At 41.9% G+C, this 16,554-nt stretch overlaps 1 protein-coding gene across 2 annotated transcripts in view; it reads right to left on the reverse strand.

The window, feature by feature from the left end:
- Nucleotides 1-16,554, reverse strand: part of GNA12 (G protein subunit alpha 12) — a 40,625-nt gene that overhangs the window by 14,669 nt on the left and 9,402 nt on the right. The window contains exon 2 of one of the 2 annotated variants that reach the window (XM_071570766.1): nt 14,263-14,478. The exons of the other annotated variant lie outside the window; for it this stretch is intronic. Within the exon in view, the coding sequence (XP_071426867.1) occupies nt 14,263-14,478 (216 nt within the window). The remainder of the gene's footprint in view (nt 1-14,262; nt 14,479-16,554) is intronic. 2 annotated transcript variants of the gene reach the window in all.

The following is a 16,554-nucleotide window of genomic DNA, read 5'->3' on the forward strand; positions in this document are numbered from 1 at the left end:
ACAAACATTAATTTTTCATTCCATCACCAGCTCCAAGGCAGAGACCAACCACTTCTTCATATTTAAGCCATACAGAATTCCAACTATCAAATCTCTCCAGTGTTATTTTACTTCCTCCTTAACAACAGACTGAGCTCCTGGCTCCCCTCCAGCAACTCCAGTGCTTATCCAAGTTGCTGCTATCTGTACCCTACCAACATACCAACTACAAAAAAGTACCATATGGTTCCAAACTTCTAAAAATTACCCCTTTTTTCTATTGCCCAGTCATGCAGTGTGGGTATCAGATGTTAAAACCTGAAAACAGTTTAAAAATTCATCATTTGTCAGCTCAGCACAAATGGACAATGAAAACTTTGTACATAAAGGATGAGTTTTATGAACTCATTCTAGATGACACAGGGTCAGTCTGTATGATTTGCAGCACATGGAGAATAATAGATAACAAATACTGAATTCTCCCCCAAAAGTTTAGGCTAATCTGAGCTCCCACATCAGTGATAGGATTTGTGGATCCCTGGGACTGAAATTCCAGCCACAGCTAAGAAACACTCCTAGCAGGAGCAGAGCTCTTGAGCTGAAGGGCAACTCTTAACATGTGTTAGCTTTTCCCAGCAGCCAAATACAGCAATTCTTTCTCCAAGTGCTGGAAGGAAAAAAATGAAGTTACATTTTTTCCTGAAATTCTACGTGTTTCTACATCAACAGGATGTAGATGAGATAAATCACTTTTGGTATTATGTTAACAATTCTGTCCATTTGTCTCAAATATGCACACCAGTAGCAGTGCCTCCAGCAGGAAAGAGAGGTTGTTAATAGACTAAGGCAGGCTCATCCTACAAGCTTCAAGAAACATTAACAAAAAAATCCCTATTATTTTGATTTTACTTACTGTGTTCATCACTGTTGTTCCTGCTCCCCAGATTTGCAAGGACTGGAAGAAAAACAGGTGCAAAGAGCAGAGAAAACAGCACTGGCCACAAAGAAAACACAAAGATGCACAGTGCAACACAAACATGCTTTAAAAAAAGAAAATTAGAAAGTTCCTTACCCAGACTTGCAACATTAGCCACAGTGATTTAGCACGTCCTACCCTTGACTGACTTGCAGCTAGCAAGGTTCAGGGAGCAGATGGAAGGGGGATATATAAATATATAAATATATATATATATATACACACCAAATTGATGTGGAAGAATGTGTTTAAACAACAGGAACAGTCTGATTGCTGCATCCAACCTCAGCAGCGAGCCCAGCTCACACACACTCGTCCTGGCACGACTGGGGGACAGACCTACTCCTAAGCATCCCATGAAAGGATTCCTTCCTGTTTCCCTGCCAACTGTCTAAGGGAATGCATTGTCTGGAGCTGCTGCCAGAGCCCTTTCATCTCCCACACCGGAGGTTCTCCATGGAGCTGAACGGACACACGCCAGCCCAGCGCCTCATTCCCAGCACAGCCAAGCACACAGCACTCCTGCCTCACTGCAAACAAATCCCAAGCTGGAAAGGGAGGGATGGGTCCAAGATTCAGGGCAATCACTAGCAACTTATCCCATTTATTCTCAGTGGGCATTTTGAACTAACATCAGAATTTCAGAGCAACTGGATGTTTTTACGTCACCAGGAACGATGCCCAGCCCTGTTGTTGTGCCCCATCCCGTACTCTGTTCTCAGCAGTTCAGTCTGCAAACCTCAAACTGGCTTTGTTTACACAGGACATCTGCAAAACTAGAATAGACACTGACAATAAAAAAGTACCTTCTGAATTAATCTAGTCAGCAGTACTGACTATCTGATCAAGACTAAATCACAAGTTTACCAGCAAGTTTCCCTTTCAAACCTTATCAGATCAAGGGATGGGAAATAAATATCTTAGATCTTGTGGGCTGAAAAAGCAGCTAACACCAGCCATGAGAGAATGTTGAGCTTGGAGTTTTCCATGGCAGGTGGCCAGCTGGAAAACTAAGCAACTTGGATGCACTTGCAACAGGCATAACCTTGAGTATCTCGCAGGACAATCCTTCCTGCCCCACTCACCACCAAAGACTTGTTGTATTGTCCTAATGCTCTACTTTCTATGGAAATATCAGCTCAGCCATGTTTTTTCTGAAATTTGTTTATGTCTGGTGTTAAAAGGTGACTGTGAGGATTGGGAAGTGCCATTTGCCCCTTATATTGCTTTAAAAATCTGTTCTGAACAAGGTTTTCTCCTTTTGTCTGTATGTCTACAACGAAGAGGTTTTTAGATGCAATGAAAATGACAGTCTTGCAAGATTCAGAAAGCTGCTCAGTATGTGAAAGTTGGGTTTTAGGTGGAACTCAGGCTGAGCTAAAATGCAAGCTAGTTGCACTCAGGTGTGGTATTTAACAGTTTGATTCCTATGAAATTAAGGGCATAGAGAAGAGAGTGTAGAAAAAAACCTAAATTCCACCTTGCTGACATTACTCTGAAGTTGTTCCCCGTGCCCATTACCTCAGCACTTGGCAGGCTCAGCCACAGAGAACACAAGGCTTGCAAGTCTGAGGGACTCCTCAAGCCAGTTTCCACGTCTGATTTTCAAAATTCACTTGGCCCAGAAACAAAAGCCTCCTTTTCCAATAATAGTTTGGTATTTGTTAATTCTAAGAGACCGACCAACTCTGAACTCTGCAGTGCTCCATTTCTATCAGCTGGTTCTGTGCCTGCCCTCCCAGTGACTCTCAAATCAGTGGAAACTCACAGCACACACTACCTTGCTCTCTGCACCGAGAAGTTACTCAACATCTTGTGTTCATCCACTTATACCAAGACTTGTATTGCCTTCTACCAAATCTGACCTTTACACACAACTGCAAATCCCCCAGATCACAAGTGATCAAGCTGTCTCGTGTCATGTGTCAAGAACAAATATTTCATTAGTTCCCTTCTGCACTTTGGGTCTGTGACAGAAAGGTTCACCCAAGCAGTGACTGCCCTCCCCACAACCTCCTCTGTTCTGCTCCAGTGCCAGCAGATAAATGAACCTCAAAGGACCTCTGGTGACCTGAAAGAAACCTCTGTTTCCATTCACCATCAAGTTTTCTCTGTGATCAGACTTACAGCCATTATCTCAAAACCTTTTTTATTTATTCATGTCTAATCTTGACATATCACCTACTCTGAATATTCTCTCCCCTTCTGAAGATTGTTTTGGCCTCAGGAGGGGAAGTTCTTCCAAATCTGCACTTAACCCTCAGCATTACTGACACTTCAGTATGAAGGTTTCATGCACACTGAACTACTTTTCATTTCATTTCAGAATTTGTTCTCTTTCAGACCTGAAAAAAATGCAATGATGAAATAAGTGATTTGAAATAAGCAACAGGTTCCATCCTTAAGGCCTCACCCACACACAGAAATTAATCAAGCTCCAGTGGAAAATCAAGCTGTTGAGCAGACTAGCCTATAAAAAAAAATCCCAATTAAAGCCTCAGTCCCATCCTACTGAACTGCAGAGAGGGCAATGGTCCAGCCACGTGGATGACCAGCTGAACTCCTTGCAACCAGGAATGCATGAGCTGGAATGGGAGAAAAGACAGAAAAAGAGGATACAGTAGGTGACTCTTTTGTGTCCTGCCCACATCCAACATCATTACTGATTCCACACTGGACTCTGACAAGACTGAAACTACACAGATGAAAGTCTCGAATTCAGAGACTGAATTAAATGGGAAAGAATTCTGTCAATAAACCACCGCTTTTTCGGTCTGAGATGACACTGAGTTTTCCAAAGGAGAATTAAGTGAGTATCAAGGAAAGCAAGTCAAATGAAGAGGCTTTGGGGGTGGGGTGGAGAGCAGACCTTCTAAGGACAAACACCAACAGTTTGTTCAGGAGTAAAGCCAAGTGAAGCACAAGTCTGCCACAGTCTGACTGCAGGAATCTGTCTTGTATACAGAGGAGACATTTGAAAGGTGTCAATAAATTACTCTCAGAGCAACATGTTTTCCACTTTCTCAAACAGAAAATCTTGCCTGATGTTTCCAAGAAGTTTTCCTGCCCTCCCCCAAATACTAAGTCAATAATAGAGCAAAACAGGTTTACTCCACAGAGTCGCTTCAGGTGTAGCTGCAAAATAACGAGAAGGTGGAGACCATTCTGCCTTTGGGACAGAAGCCTTCCAAGCTGGTGCAGGTTCAGAGAGAGGAAAAAGTGAAAGCACTGATCTTCTTTGAGAAGAGAACTCAACAACTCTGCTCCTTCCATCAGCTGGTAAAGGTGACTTGTGATGCCACTTGTTTGTTCCCCCTCCAAGACCACAGCAGGTCACCACCTCACTGTGCTCACAGCCAGCCATGGGGCTGCTCTGCCTCGGAGGAGCTTCCCAATTTACAGCAGAGTTTCCAAGCAAACCACCTGTGCCCACATGAACAAGAGCAGAACTCCCCAAACCACCACTGGCTGTTGCTCCCTGTGATTATTCTGTCACAGAGCTGCAGCCCAAGGTGAGCTGTAAAACTCCCTGTTCAGGGCAAAGCTTGTTTGGGAGAAAGCAGGAGCAGATGGAACAGAAGAAAAGTAGGTTAAAGCCAATTACAATCTGTTCAAGAAGTCATTGCAAAAAGATCAGGAGAACCAGCAAGAATACATCACCAACTGAGCAAGTTCCCACTGCCTAACTATCTACCTGCACCTTCTTCTCCAGCTTTCTGCCAGGTTCTGTCTTTTCAAGAACATGGGCTCATTAAACATAATGCACTGTCCCACTGACAAGAACAACTTCAAATATCTGCTAAGTATAAAAATACAGAAGATATGCCAATAAGACTTCCTTGTAAAAACAGACTTAATTTTCTTGATCTATTCTTGTTACTTGTTCTTGATCCTACATAGCTTCCTGTAAATTAGGATATTCAGGAAAGCCTGAGAGCATTCATTACCCATTATCCTATTAAATTCAGTGGCCCCTTTGAAAAATCCAAGCCTTAACCTCTTACTGTTTTTTTTTCTCAAGGGAACCTTTTAGTAAATTTTTAAAGACACTGAAATCCCCCTTGCTCACTGTCCCAGTTCTAGGTGGAGAGAGCACAAGGTTTGGCACCAATAAAAAGCTGAACTGGTACCAAAAGAAAGCTGAATTACTACAAAGAACATATAAATGAGGTGCAAAAGGCTGACTTGTAAAACTGGAACTTAGTGAAGTGCAATGTCAGCACTGCTGTTCAGAGCACAGAGTGAGCCACGGTGGGGACACAGACAACAAAACCAGTCACCTCTTCTGGGGCAGAGCCTTTTTTTTGGCCTCATTTCCTGACACCAGCCACAGGGGCAGAAAACTGCTAATACAGCACAGAGTGAGCACCAGGAGCTCTCTCTTTTCTTTCACACAGCTAAGCCAGTCCTTGCTGGACCTTCAAGTAGTGACTGTAGGTTTCATACAACAAAAACTCTGAATACCCATATCATAGAAACACAAATATAAAAGTCTTCTTTTCAGCTGTACCTTTCATATTGGAGGGTTAAAACCAGTCTGACCAGTGGAGCTTTTCCACTCAAAACAATATTCTTTGATTGTTTCTCGACAGATAAATATTAATATATGTGTCTGTGCATAATGCAGGTATTTTTGTTCCAACTAAAAAGTTGTCCTTGTGCTACCATGGCTTTCAGCTACACACATGCTCATTACCTGATATATGAGCTCTCTCCTGTTCCACCAAATTTCACTAGGAATCTTCATTAGACTTCCCAGGTCATACAAAGGGTGCACCTTTAAATGTGCCTCACTTTTCAGATTTCTGGAACACATTTTCATTACTGGGAATCTCTAGGGAGATACTAACTGCAAATTTTAAAGTCTCTTGAATTATTGAGATCCATTAAGAAACCTTCTGAATATGGAATTAAGTAGCATAATCAAAAGCTGTTCACTGGGCTGGATCTGCCTCTGCACAGACCTTTCCTGCACACTAGAAAGGGATAAAGAGATTACTCCAGTGGTTTGTAGTTGCAGTTGGGTACTGGCTCAGACAGCCTGAACTGAAAGTTTCCTTCCTTGTTTCTCACAGCATGTGCCAGCATTTCTTGATGGGAATGCAAAGATTAATTACAGCTGTACTTGCTCTGAACAAATCCTCATATTCAATACAGTCCTGCAAGATTTAGAGTAGCACTAATTAGAGCTTAGAACAACAATTCTGCAAAGACAGACATACAGAGTGTTTTTTCTAATTATTTTAAGCATAATAAAATTAAAGCTTCTTTCCAGGAGCAGGGTGGCATTTATTCTCAAGACTTGGGAGCCAGAAAGACTTCTCAAGTCTAAGAACATTAGTGTTTCAGTGCTATTGCTGAAGGTTAAGACATCAAACTATAACTGTTTCCACACATATACAGAGATAAGGACGAGTACAAACTCTTTTGGGACACACAGACAGTTCTCTAATGAGCTCAATTACTAAGAAGCAAAGACAAAAAACCCCAAGTTTGCACTTAGTAAAAAACACATAAGTAAAAAGAAATCTTTCCACCAGAAAAATGGCAAACATTAGGCAAGATGCAAACTCCTGTAATGAATTTTCAGTGTGGGAGCTGTTTCTCTCATTGACCTCAAGCACCCCAAAATACAGTCAAGATGTACTGGCATCCAAGGGCCAAAAGCAAAAAACTCCTACAGGAAGCCCTACCCAGTACCATAAAATACCAGGCTTTTAAATCTACCTCTGTAAGTTAAAAGGCAGGGCCACATGGAGTCTGAATTTCAGTCTTTTGGTACCCACAGACAGGAGGGCATTAATGAAGTGCATTAATTGTACATCTTACAGACTTTAGAGGTGATTTTGCACAAAGGTTTTGATCTTTAAGTAAAATAAAAATTAAAAAACATGTAGACTGCTGGGAAGTCACTACACAGAGTACTAGGACAGCACAGTTCTTTTTACTCAGCATCCATCTCAGTTCCCATATGGTGGGCATATCAATTTCTTGTTATCCACTTATTTATTATGTATGATCTGCTCATTACTGTCCAACTTATCCTCCCAATTCCATGCAGGCTACATTTCATCCAGCTGTTACACTTTGTCATAACCTAAGGCCAGGAGAAATTCATGGCAGGAATCCTTTTCTTCTTCCACAGGGAATTTAACACAGAGGGCTTTAGTGCTTGCTTGAGACTTCAGGTAGGTACAGGAACAAATTGGTGTTGTTTAACACTTTTCTATTTGCACTGTTTTAAAAGAGTCTTAATTCATGACCTTTTTGGTACTTGCTATTTCTCTCCAATAGCAGAAAGTATTTAAGAATGGCTAATAACTGTTTTACCCATCACAGCTTTCTGCTCGAGAGAACAGCTCCTGCCACTGAGAAAAGATGCATGGGTGGATTTTGCTGGAATTCAAAATGATTTGCAGTATAAAACAGACCACAGCTTTTGATTCTCTGAATGGTTTTGAATCCAGCCTACTTTAAATGTAAGTTCTTCTCACCTCTTGCTCAGTGGCACTTTAAGCAGAGCTGAGATTCCCAAGTGCAGAATTCCTTCCTGTGGGTGACAGACAACATGACACTTCAGCTCTGCCTCCTGCTCCAGCCCAGCCCTCAGCCTGAACCTCTGCTGGTCAGGACAGGCTGGCACAGCCAAACCCCACACAAACACTGCTCAGGGAGTTCTCTGGGGGCAGCAGGCCCATTAACATATCTCACTGAAGCACTTATTTTTAGAGTACTGCTAATATATTAGGACACTGAGGATGTAACTCCTGCAGATGCAAAGTGAAGAACTCCACAGCATTAGCCAACACCCACAGAATTTGTGGAAAGGTTCCCAGCAGCATTTTGCTTTATGTTATCCCTCAATTTTTAATAAAACCCAAACTAGAACTCACTAACTCTTGCCTCCTTTAACAAAATGCCACTTTTGTTAGAAAGTTCTTACTTAAGACCTTGATCTGAAAAAATGTTCCTATTTGGTCCTAGAGACAGGATTGAAGCCAGGGCCTCCAGCTGCTGATCCTTCCTGCTGCAGCCCTGCCACGATGCTCTGCACTGCTTAAACAAGCCATTAACTTCTGCCATACCAAGATGAGTCAGACTCTGGAACTTGACCATCAACTTAAGAGGTCTTGAGATTAGAGAACACAACTAGAAATTTAAATCTGGATTTCTGGCACTTAATTGCCACAATCCTGACCTAAACTCTTGCTTAGATATTTAAGGAGAAACAGCTCCATAACTCTCCAGGTTATGAGTCCAGAGCAGGGTATTTTTCATACTGCATTGATAAAGTTTGCAAGTTAGTGACCTTTCCAGTTAATCTGACATTCTATGATTAGGCACTGTTTCAAAATCAGGTCATACAGAACTATTACTGTTATTTTTATAACAACAAGCAAGTGGCAAATTTAATGAAAGGCTTAGGTTATATATATGAATGTATAGAACAGCATTATCATTCCTTACATGTAATATCTATAATTCAGAGCAGCCTATTTCCCACCTACTTGTTCACAACTGGCTTTAAAAAAAAGAATCATATAACATTGTTAGATACAGACTCATTATTGACTTTCAGCACTAATATTGTGCAATAATAAAATAACAAGGCAACAGCAAACCTGAGTTTCTGCTTTGTAGCACTTCTCTCAATCCCTTGGTTTTTAAAAAATGTTGTGGGTTGGACTGGTATGGCCCATCCAGATCTAGAAAATTAAAAAAACCACAGAACTTCCCCAGCAATAATTTCACAGTTTCACAGGAGTTCTGCACATTAGGAATACCCATGCAAAGCTCAAAAGTAATTTGGCAGAGAGTTGCTGCCTAGTCCCAATTATATGCATTAAATGGTAACAAGATTTCCCATGCTGGTACTTTGAACAGTGTGGTTATTCCCTTTGTACATCTCACCAGCATTGGTCAAGCCCCAGTGGATCTCACTGATGAAATATGAGACTTTCACAGCTCTGGAAAAAGTCATCCTTGCAGAATAAGCAACATTCACAGTCTCTTGTGTAAGCTCATATTCAAACAGTAGTTTGCACAAAGAAGAGCTCATTTTTGTGTTACAGCCAATGGTATAAGCTGGGCTTGATTTGACACTTGGTATTTCCTCAAGAGAAAGTGCATTAGCAACTTCTGACGTCCATGTCAGGCACAAGCACTCCTGCATTTCAGGGCTGTGCCATATGTGCTCAAAGAGCAAATTGCTTAGAAAGATGCTTTTAAGGCCACCTCCACTCTGCCATTGCACCTTAAAGACAAATCATCAGCAGGAAATTTCAGGATTCAAGAAATTGCTGTTAAAGTGCACTGAGTAATTCTGACAAAATACAGCCCAGTCCTGGAGATTTCTTTGAATATGACACTTCAGAAGTCATCTACTTCTCACACCAAGTCTGTACTCTGCTGCCCCACCTCCCAATTCACTTGGTTTCCAGAGGCAGTCAAATACTGACACAAACTGTACAGCACAACTCCTGATCACATCACTGCCCTACCCAGCACTTCCATACCAAAATAAAGACATTTAAGCCACAGTTTGTCCACTCTGAATCACGAATTAATGCAAAATGCCAGTGCCTCACCTCCCCACTGCCCAAACACAGAGCTGGCTGCCTGGCAGCCTTTGAAGGCATCAGCTCCTTGTGTAGGGAGAAGGCAGCAACAAAGCTCTGCTAATCCCAGAACACGCTGCTCCCTGTGCAGCATTTCCAGCCACTGTCTGTTCTGGCAGGCAGAATTTAATCACTTCCATTTAGTTCAAATGTCTACTTAAAGGAAAAACCCACAATAATTTATAGGGGAGTGACCCTTGCCCTATTACAAATATCCCCCAACCTCCCCCAGCTCAGGACACACAGAGAATGATATAAAATAAAGGGTCTTTAAAACATTTTCCAGAGCCTTCCCACATCCAAGGCTTCAGAGGCTCTTAGTATTTGAAGTATTAATGGAAATGTTCCATACAATTCCCTGTGCACAGATCTAAAAATAGCTATGGACACAGTAGTAAGTTTTTGTCTATATTTGCAAGACTCTTACTTCCCTCTCAGGAACCATGGCTTCCCATTAACACTGACATTTATTTTTTTTAAAAAAGGAGCTACTAGAACACCAGAAATTCTTTCAACAGTTCAGTGAACATCAATAATAATATTAATACATCCATAACAACCATTAAATTTCAATTGATACTCTGGTGATGGATTACAAACATATTCTGAATATTAAGAATGTGAATTCTTCTTTAAGAACTCACAAGACCAGTTGATGGCCTTTGCAGATCTGCTTTAGCTCTCCAGCAGTGCCTGCACACAAAATACATCTGTTCTGACCGTGACAAAAATGCCATTTTTGCCTGACAAGCCTTATGTGTCCCATCTTTACCCACAGTGACATCAAGCATGCCAAGCTGCAAGAAGTCAAAAAAGCATCTAACCTTGTTTCATGTATTTTTTCTGGATACATTAAAACAGAAGTGAATGGCTTCTCACAGTCTCCCACTAGAGACCTGGGAGGATGAAAAAACCCAAAAAACAAAACACCCCACAAAAGAGAATCCAGCTGACCAAAGCAATTCCTACCTTGGCCTTGGTCTCCATGGTTTATGACATAAAAGGAAATGTTATTTATGGGTGAGAAAAGCGTGTTGGTACGGGTAAAAAACCCTGCACCTGAACTCCCAAACACTTGTTATTGGGAAGAAGCTTCTGCTTTCCAGCTAAATCCTACTGGAAAGCCCAAGGCCCCTTCTCCAGAAACCATTCCCAAGTGGGATTTGTCTCCTCCTGGTGGCAATGAAGGCTTTACAGCCAGTTGCCCCAACTACCACAGCCAACCTCCAAGAGACAAATGTTACAGGATGTTTGGAGACACGTGACCAACGTATTCCTTTGGAACATCCAGACACAAAATGGGGTTGGATAATGAGGGGAAGGGAAAAGGGGGAAGAATCACATCCTGATTACAAAGGAATTCCTATTCTAGTAGTTAAAAAATGAGGACAGAGACGTGACAATGTAACCAAACACACAATGAGGCTTTTGTCCCCAAACTACTTGGCTTGTGTACAAGGAACAGAGGAACTTGAGTCGGTGGGGACTGGCTGGGGCAGGGGAAGAGAGAGAGGCTGATGTTTGTGAAAAGAAAGCGAAGTTGGTTAGTCTGCTTCAAGGAAGGCTGTGAAGGAAAAAACCAGAAAAGCAGCCTGCTATTGTGGAATCCACCCACTCACTCCTGAAATGCTCAAAGACCCAGACAGGGATTTACAACCAGCACTTCTAGGCACTGAGTGTGAAGCAGAAAACACTCAAATGCCCAGAGGCAGCTCGTGTGGTGCCAGAGAAGCAGCTTTTAGATTGCACAGGGTTATGGTCAGAGCCATTTTCTTTCAACAAGTTTGTTAGTGCTGAGTCAGGCCCTGAGCTTGGCAGTACAGACCGTAGGAAGGCACCTGCACACTGCAGTTTTCAGCTCTAGTCACCCAACCAACACGTGTTACTTTTTATTTTGAACACTCACACAACTTCCTGGAGAAGTAAGAGAATTCAAAAGTAGACCAATAATCTTCTGGCTTAGAAGCCAAAATTACACCAATAATAATAAAAAAGCTGGTGTTCAGCAAGAACTAGGGTGAAGGAAATGCAAGTGCTGAGTTTTTGCAAACACTGTTGATGCATTCAGGAAAATCACAGCAATATGAAGCTGAACAAATTTGGTGATGATTTAAGAACTATTTAAAAGACAATAAATTCAGTTTGAACTAAACATGTTCCATTTAATACCTCACTTATACTATGGAAGAAAGAGAGTGTTGATGCAGAGGTTTTCTTTAGCCTTAGTTAAAATCAGTTCAGAGAAGATTTATTTTCTCCACTATATCTGGCTTCTATTTATTTACACGAGTCTATATCCAGCAAGTGTTTAAACTAAAGGAAGGTAGGGGTTTATATATATCCTATGAAATTACAAGTAAGCCATCTCTTTAAACCACCTCTTTCTTTAAAAAGTTACACGGCTTTAAACTTTTTTTTTAAGGAATTGGTCTATTGCTGATTCCCATCTACTCAGGAAATCAGACTTCTGCTGAAGCCAGCAGCAGGATATGGAAACTTGTTCAAGTTATTAAGGTGTTCATTTCTTCAGTGATAAATCCAGAAGGAGCATTTGTATCCTTGAGAGCAATCTACTACATTTAAAAAACTATTGTGCAGTAAGTGCTTTATTTTAGTTACAGCTGGGCTACTTTCTATTCCCCTGGGATTGCAGCCTGCACAATCCAATAACAGCACCCAGGATTTCCAAGCTGTCAGTGCCACAGATGCTGACCCTGGGACTGAGTTACAGCCTATTTCTGTAACTCACCACATCCCTGCACTACCCCCAAGAGAACAGGCCTGGTGCTGCAGCAGCTCCAGCTGCCCCAAAACCTCACACAGGTACCTGAATGTCACCCAAAAACAGTGCACCAGAGAACTAAACCATGATGTTGAAGATGACAGAATATTAAAAGATCACTGCTTTATTTTTGTGGGGCTTTTTAATTTTTTGGAATTTCCTGTTTAATCCTCAAAGCCAGAGAATGCAGAGGTAGGTCTGCCACTCTTGGAATGCTATTTATTCAACAAACTGGACTCTTTTTTTTTTTTCCAGTTTGATGCAATTTTATTGCTAAGCAGTACAGGAATGAACTTCCCACATGATCCCAATCTGAGTCTCCCTCTACAAACAAAATCCATGCTTGATCACAGCATTTCCCAGGAAAAGAAAAACAACAAACAACACTCTTAACAGGCTGCTGATGCAACTACTGCTTACTCTGCTGGCTTCTCTTGGCAGTTGTATCCTGATAAACTCAAGTTCCCTGTGGCACGAGCCATCTTTTCATTCCACATTTGAACAGTGCTCAGAACAGCAAAGTCTGTGTCTACAGACGCAAGGAATAATGGAACAATTAATCCATCCTCTCTCCCCTTGCACATCCTTCCCCCACCCCCAGAGCTGTAACGTGGAAATTGTTTCATTTTTAGCCTGAGGAAGTGAGGTTTATACAATCATCCTGTGACAGTTTTACCTCGGCATTTCATTTATTCTTCAGTCATTTGGCAGTCACACGACGCTTCAGAGACAGATTTCAAAGATATGCAACAAGACTCAAAAAGGCATCTTATTAGTGGAGACAGATGAGTACCTGAGGGCTGCAGCACGAGTTTAACTGCAGTATTAGACACCAGAGAACCCACACAGAGAAGCAGAGCGAGGAGACAACCAGAATTTCATTACTGAAATTCTCTACTTCTCCTTAACCTATATTGACTTCCTTTGTAAAAGCATTGAAGGGAGACTATGCAAAGCCATGTTTCCATCCTTTAACTCCTCTAATTAAACACCAATAACACAACCAGGCATGAAGAATTTCACCTTTAACTGTAACTCTTTGGTTTTGTTTTTTTTTTCCCCCAGAAAACATGCATGCACTTTGGGGACAGACCCAAAAAAAAAAATCTACCTGCAGACTGAAGCATAATTAATATGCTAAAATCATAAAAATACATTTATTAGAAAAATTAGGAAATAATCCCATATAATTTTCCAAGAACTACTAGCCAGTAACTAGTATCTTGTTTCACTGAACAGGGGGAAAAAAAGAGAGAAAAAATCATCTCCATCTTGTACAAGGAAGAAAAAGGAGAGGATTATGAACAGCTGTCAGAAACATATTCCATACCAGAAGTGCAGCTATTTTGGCACAGGAGCATGAAAACCTAACGAGAAAGCAGCGAAGACAGCACATTGTTATGCTCACTGTCATCTTTCAGTTGCTTATCCAGGTTTCATTTGCAGACCTCAGGATGAAAAGAAACAGCCCAAGAGCAGCAGCCGGAATGGGCGTTGCATTCACTTCAAAAGAGCTGCAGGAGGACTTTGCCAGTGTCAATACAGTGCAAGCTGCAGGGCTGCAAAGTTACAAATTAAGTGTGCCTTCATCAGTGACCTACTAGGAACAGACCTACTGAGCTGCTAAAATATTTTTAGTTCAACCAATTCCTGCCTTTTTTGGTTCCTCTTGCTCTTCCAGTTTATCCAGTCATGAGCGCTTTTCCACTCCCTCCTACTGCCATGTAGTTTTTCAAGTTTGGCTCCAATTACCACTCGTTTCTGCTGCTGAAGTGCTCAGATTTACAGCACCACTGCAAACAGCTCCCCGGGTGGCTGAATGGTGCATGTAGGAGCAGCCTCTCAGCTGAGGAGAGGGAGGTGTGCCCAGCAGGGTCTGCTCCTGCCCCAGAGCTGGGTGTACTCACCAGCTGGTACTCGCTGCGCCGGCTGAAGGCCTCCTTGATGCCCGAATCCCTCCACAGCGCGCCCAGGGCGGGCACGTAGAGCTGGAAGGTGGCAGGTTCTATGGGCATGCCAGCTTTGTTTTCAAAGGCCATCAGGAACATTCCATGCTTCTCATTCTCCGTGTACTGCCAAGGGATCCCCAGCTTGTCCCGTGCATCCACCAGAACCCTGCAGCCCTAAAGGATGATTCGGATAAGAAAGTCAGCGATAAAAAGATTGAAGTGCAAAAAGAACAAGGATTTGAAGGTACTGGAAGATTATTTTTTGACACTATTCTGGTGAGATTGAACTCAGGAGAGAATCATGTTGTTTATTGCAACATCTCCAACAGAAATCAGATAGAGCTTGCTTCTGTAAGCAACTTAGCCACAAAATATTTCTCCAGGTGGAAAAAGTATTAGCAGCAACAGCTACTGGCAACAAGCAATGCTACCACTAGATAATGAAAGTAAACATCAAATGAGCAAGAGAAGTGCCTGGGAAGTAACGTGGGATCCTCATAGCTGTAGCTTTAACATCATGCCTGAAACCAGAGTCTTCTACATTTTCCTTTGCATTTGAGTTTTAGATACCAAAAAGGACATTTTGGCTTTCTCAAGCATTAGGAGACCAGAAGAAGAGCAGGGAACTCAAGACACTGCACAGATTTCAAGCTCCTGTGCTCAGGAAAGCAGGTGCAGTTTTATCTCAGAATCAACTTTCTTTTTGAATTTGCCATACATTTGCTAAGCAATGTGTGACAGGCAAGTTCTGGTACTCTAATTCTGGAAAAGAAATCTGGAAGCAAAGTGATCTTGTTCTCATATTTACCTCAGGATTACTGAGCTGCTCATTTTCACATTTTGCAGTTTTTATGGAAACTTAACTTCACATTCATGGCAACAAGCCAAACACACAAGGTTAAGTAAATTTGAAGCTTCAGTCTTAAATTTAACTTCACCTCCTCAGTAGAGAACACCATTTTAATAATGGACAGACCTGTTAATGGTGGCTTAGCATCTCAAGTGCCATCAAATTCACAAATAAAATCTGTGGGTTATATTGAACTGCTTTTCTCATTGTGTTGGTCTTCTGGTTTTACAGACAGGAAAATAAATGAAATAAAAAAATCTCCTAAAACTGCAGATCTGTTTCCACAGCTATTCACATGAACCTCCACATTACTGGACCAGTATCTTTTGTTGCATACTTTAAATTACAAAGACTGCACATATGTTTTTGTCACACTTGAACCTTTCTGCTCTCCAGTTCCTTTAACAACACCACATAACAACAACAATAACTTTCCCAAATGAAACTAAGATTGGAGAGGGAAGTGAGAAGCAACTTTGGAGAGTGTCACAGAATAGGAACTCAAAGCAAAGTGTCACAGTTGTCACTATGCAACAGTGTTCCTGAAGTGCAGCTTCCCAAAAATGTAAATATTTATGCTTCTCTAGTGATTGTTACTTTCTTTTATAAAGTAGAGAATGTATCTCCACAATACCAGGAAAAGACTAAAATGAAATGTATTTACAAACTGCTGCTTTAAATTCCAGACATAACTATTTAGTAACTCTGTCATACAGACCAAAAGCCAACTCTCATTCCCCAGTTAGAGTTTACCCCTTTAGTAACAGAAATCTTTAGATCATTAGTTGAATGGCACTAAAAACATAAGCTTTAAAAACCCACTTATAAGGCTCTGTCTCTGACATGCAGATGCCTCCATGGCATCTCACAGCTTTAGACACTTTTGCAAACCACCCCTTGCTCCTGGAACACCATCCTGCCTGCAACTGAAAGCCAGCTCCCCACTATCCCCAGAACTTGGGAGACTTTTCCAAAGCTTTGTGACAACTGAGATCAGCATGACACAGCTGTTTTCAGGTCCTCAATGCCAGGTTTGTCCCTGCTCAGTGAGAAGTGAACACATTGCCATCTCTGCCCCTGGCTCCCCAGCTCTCCCCACGCTGCCTGGCCCTGTGTGCAGCTCTGGGCCCACGCAGGGCAGCTCTGACCTTCTGCCTGCCTGGGCCCCAGCTCTGCAGCTCAGCTCCAGCCTTTCCATCTCACAGCTCTGGGGCTGATTTAACCCTTCTCCACCTCACAGCCCCTGCAGACCCTTCAGACAGTTTCAAAGGAGTGACTGCAAGACTGCACGATTCCTTTTAGGATTTCCCCACACTGTCACTCTGACTTTCCCTGCTCCCACTGGAGACATGGAGGCTCTTGAGAGACTGTTGTTAAGGGAAAAGTTTCATTATTTGTTT

The sequence above is a fragment of the Pithys albifrons genome, chromosome 16 (assembly GCF_047495875.1).
Source record: "Pithys albifrons albifrons isolate INPA30051 chromosome 16, PitAlb_v1, whole genome shotgun sequence".
NCBI lineage: Eukaryota > Metazoa > Chordata > Aves > Passeriformes > Thamnophilidae > Pithys > Pithys albifrons.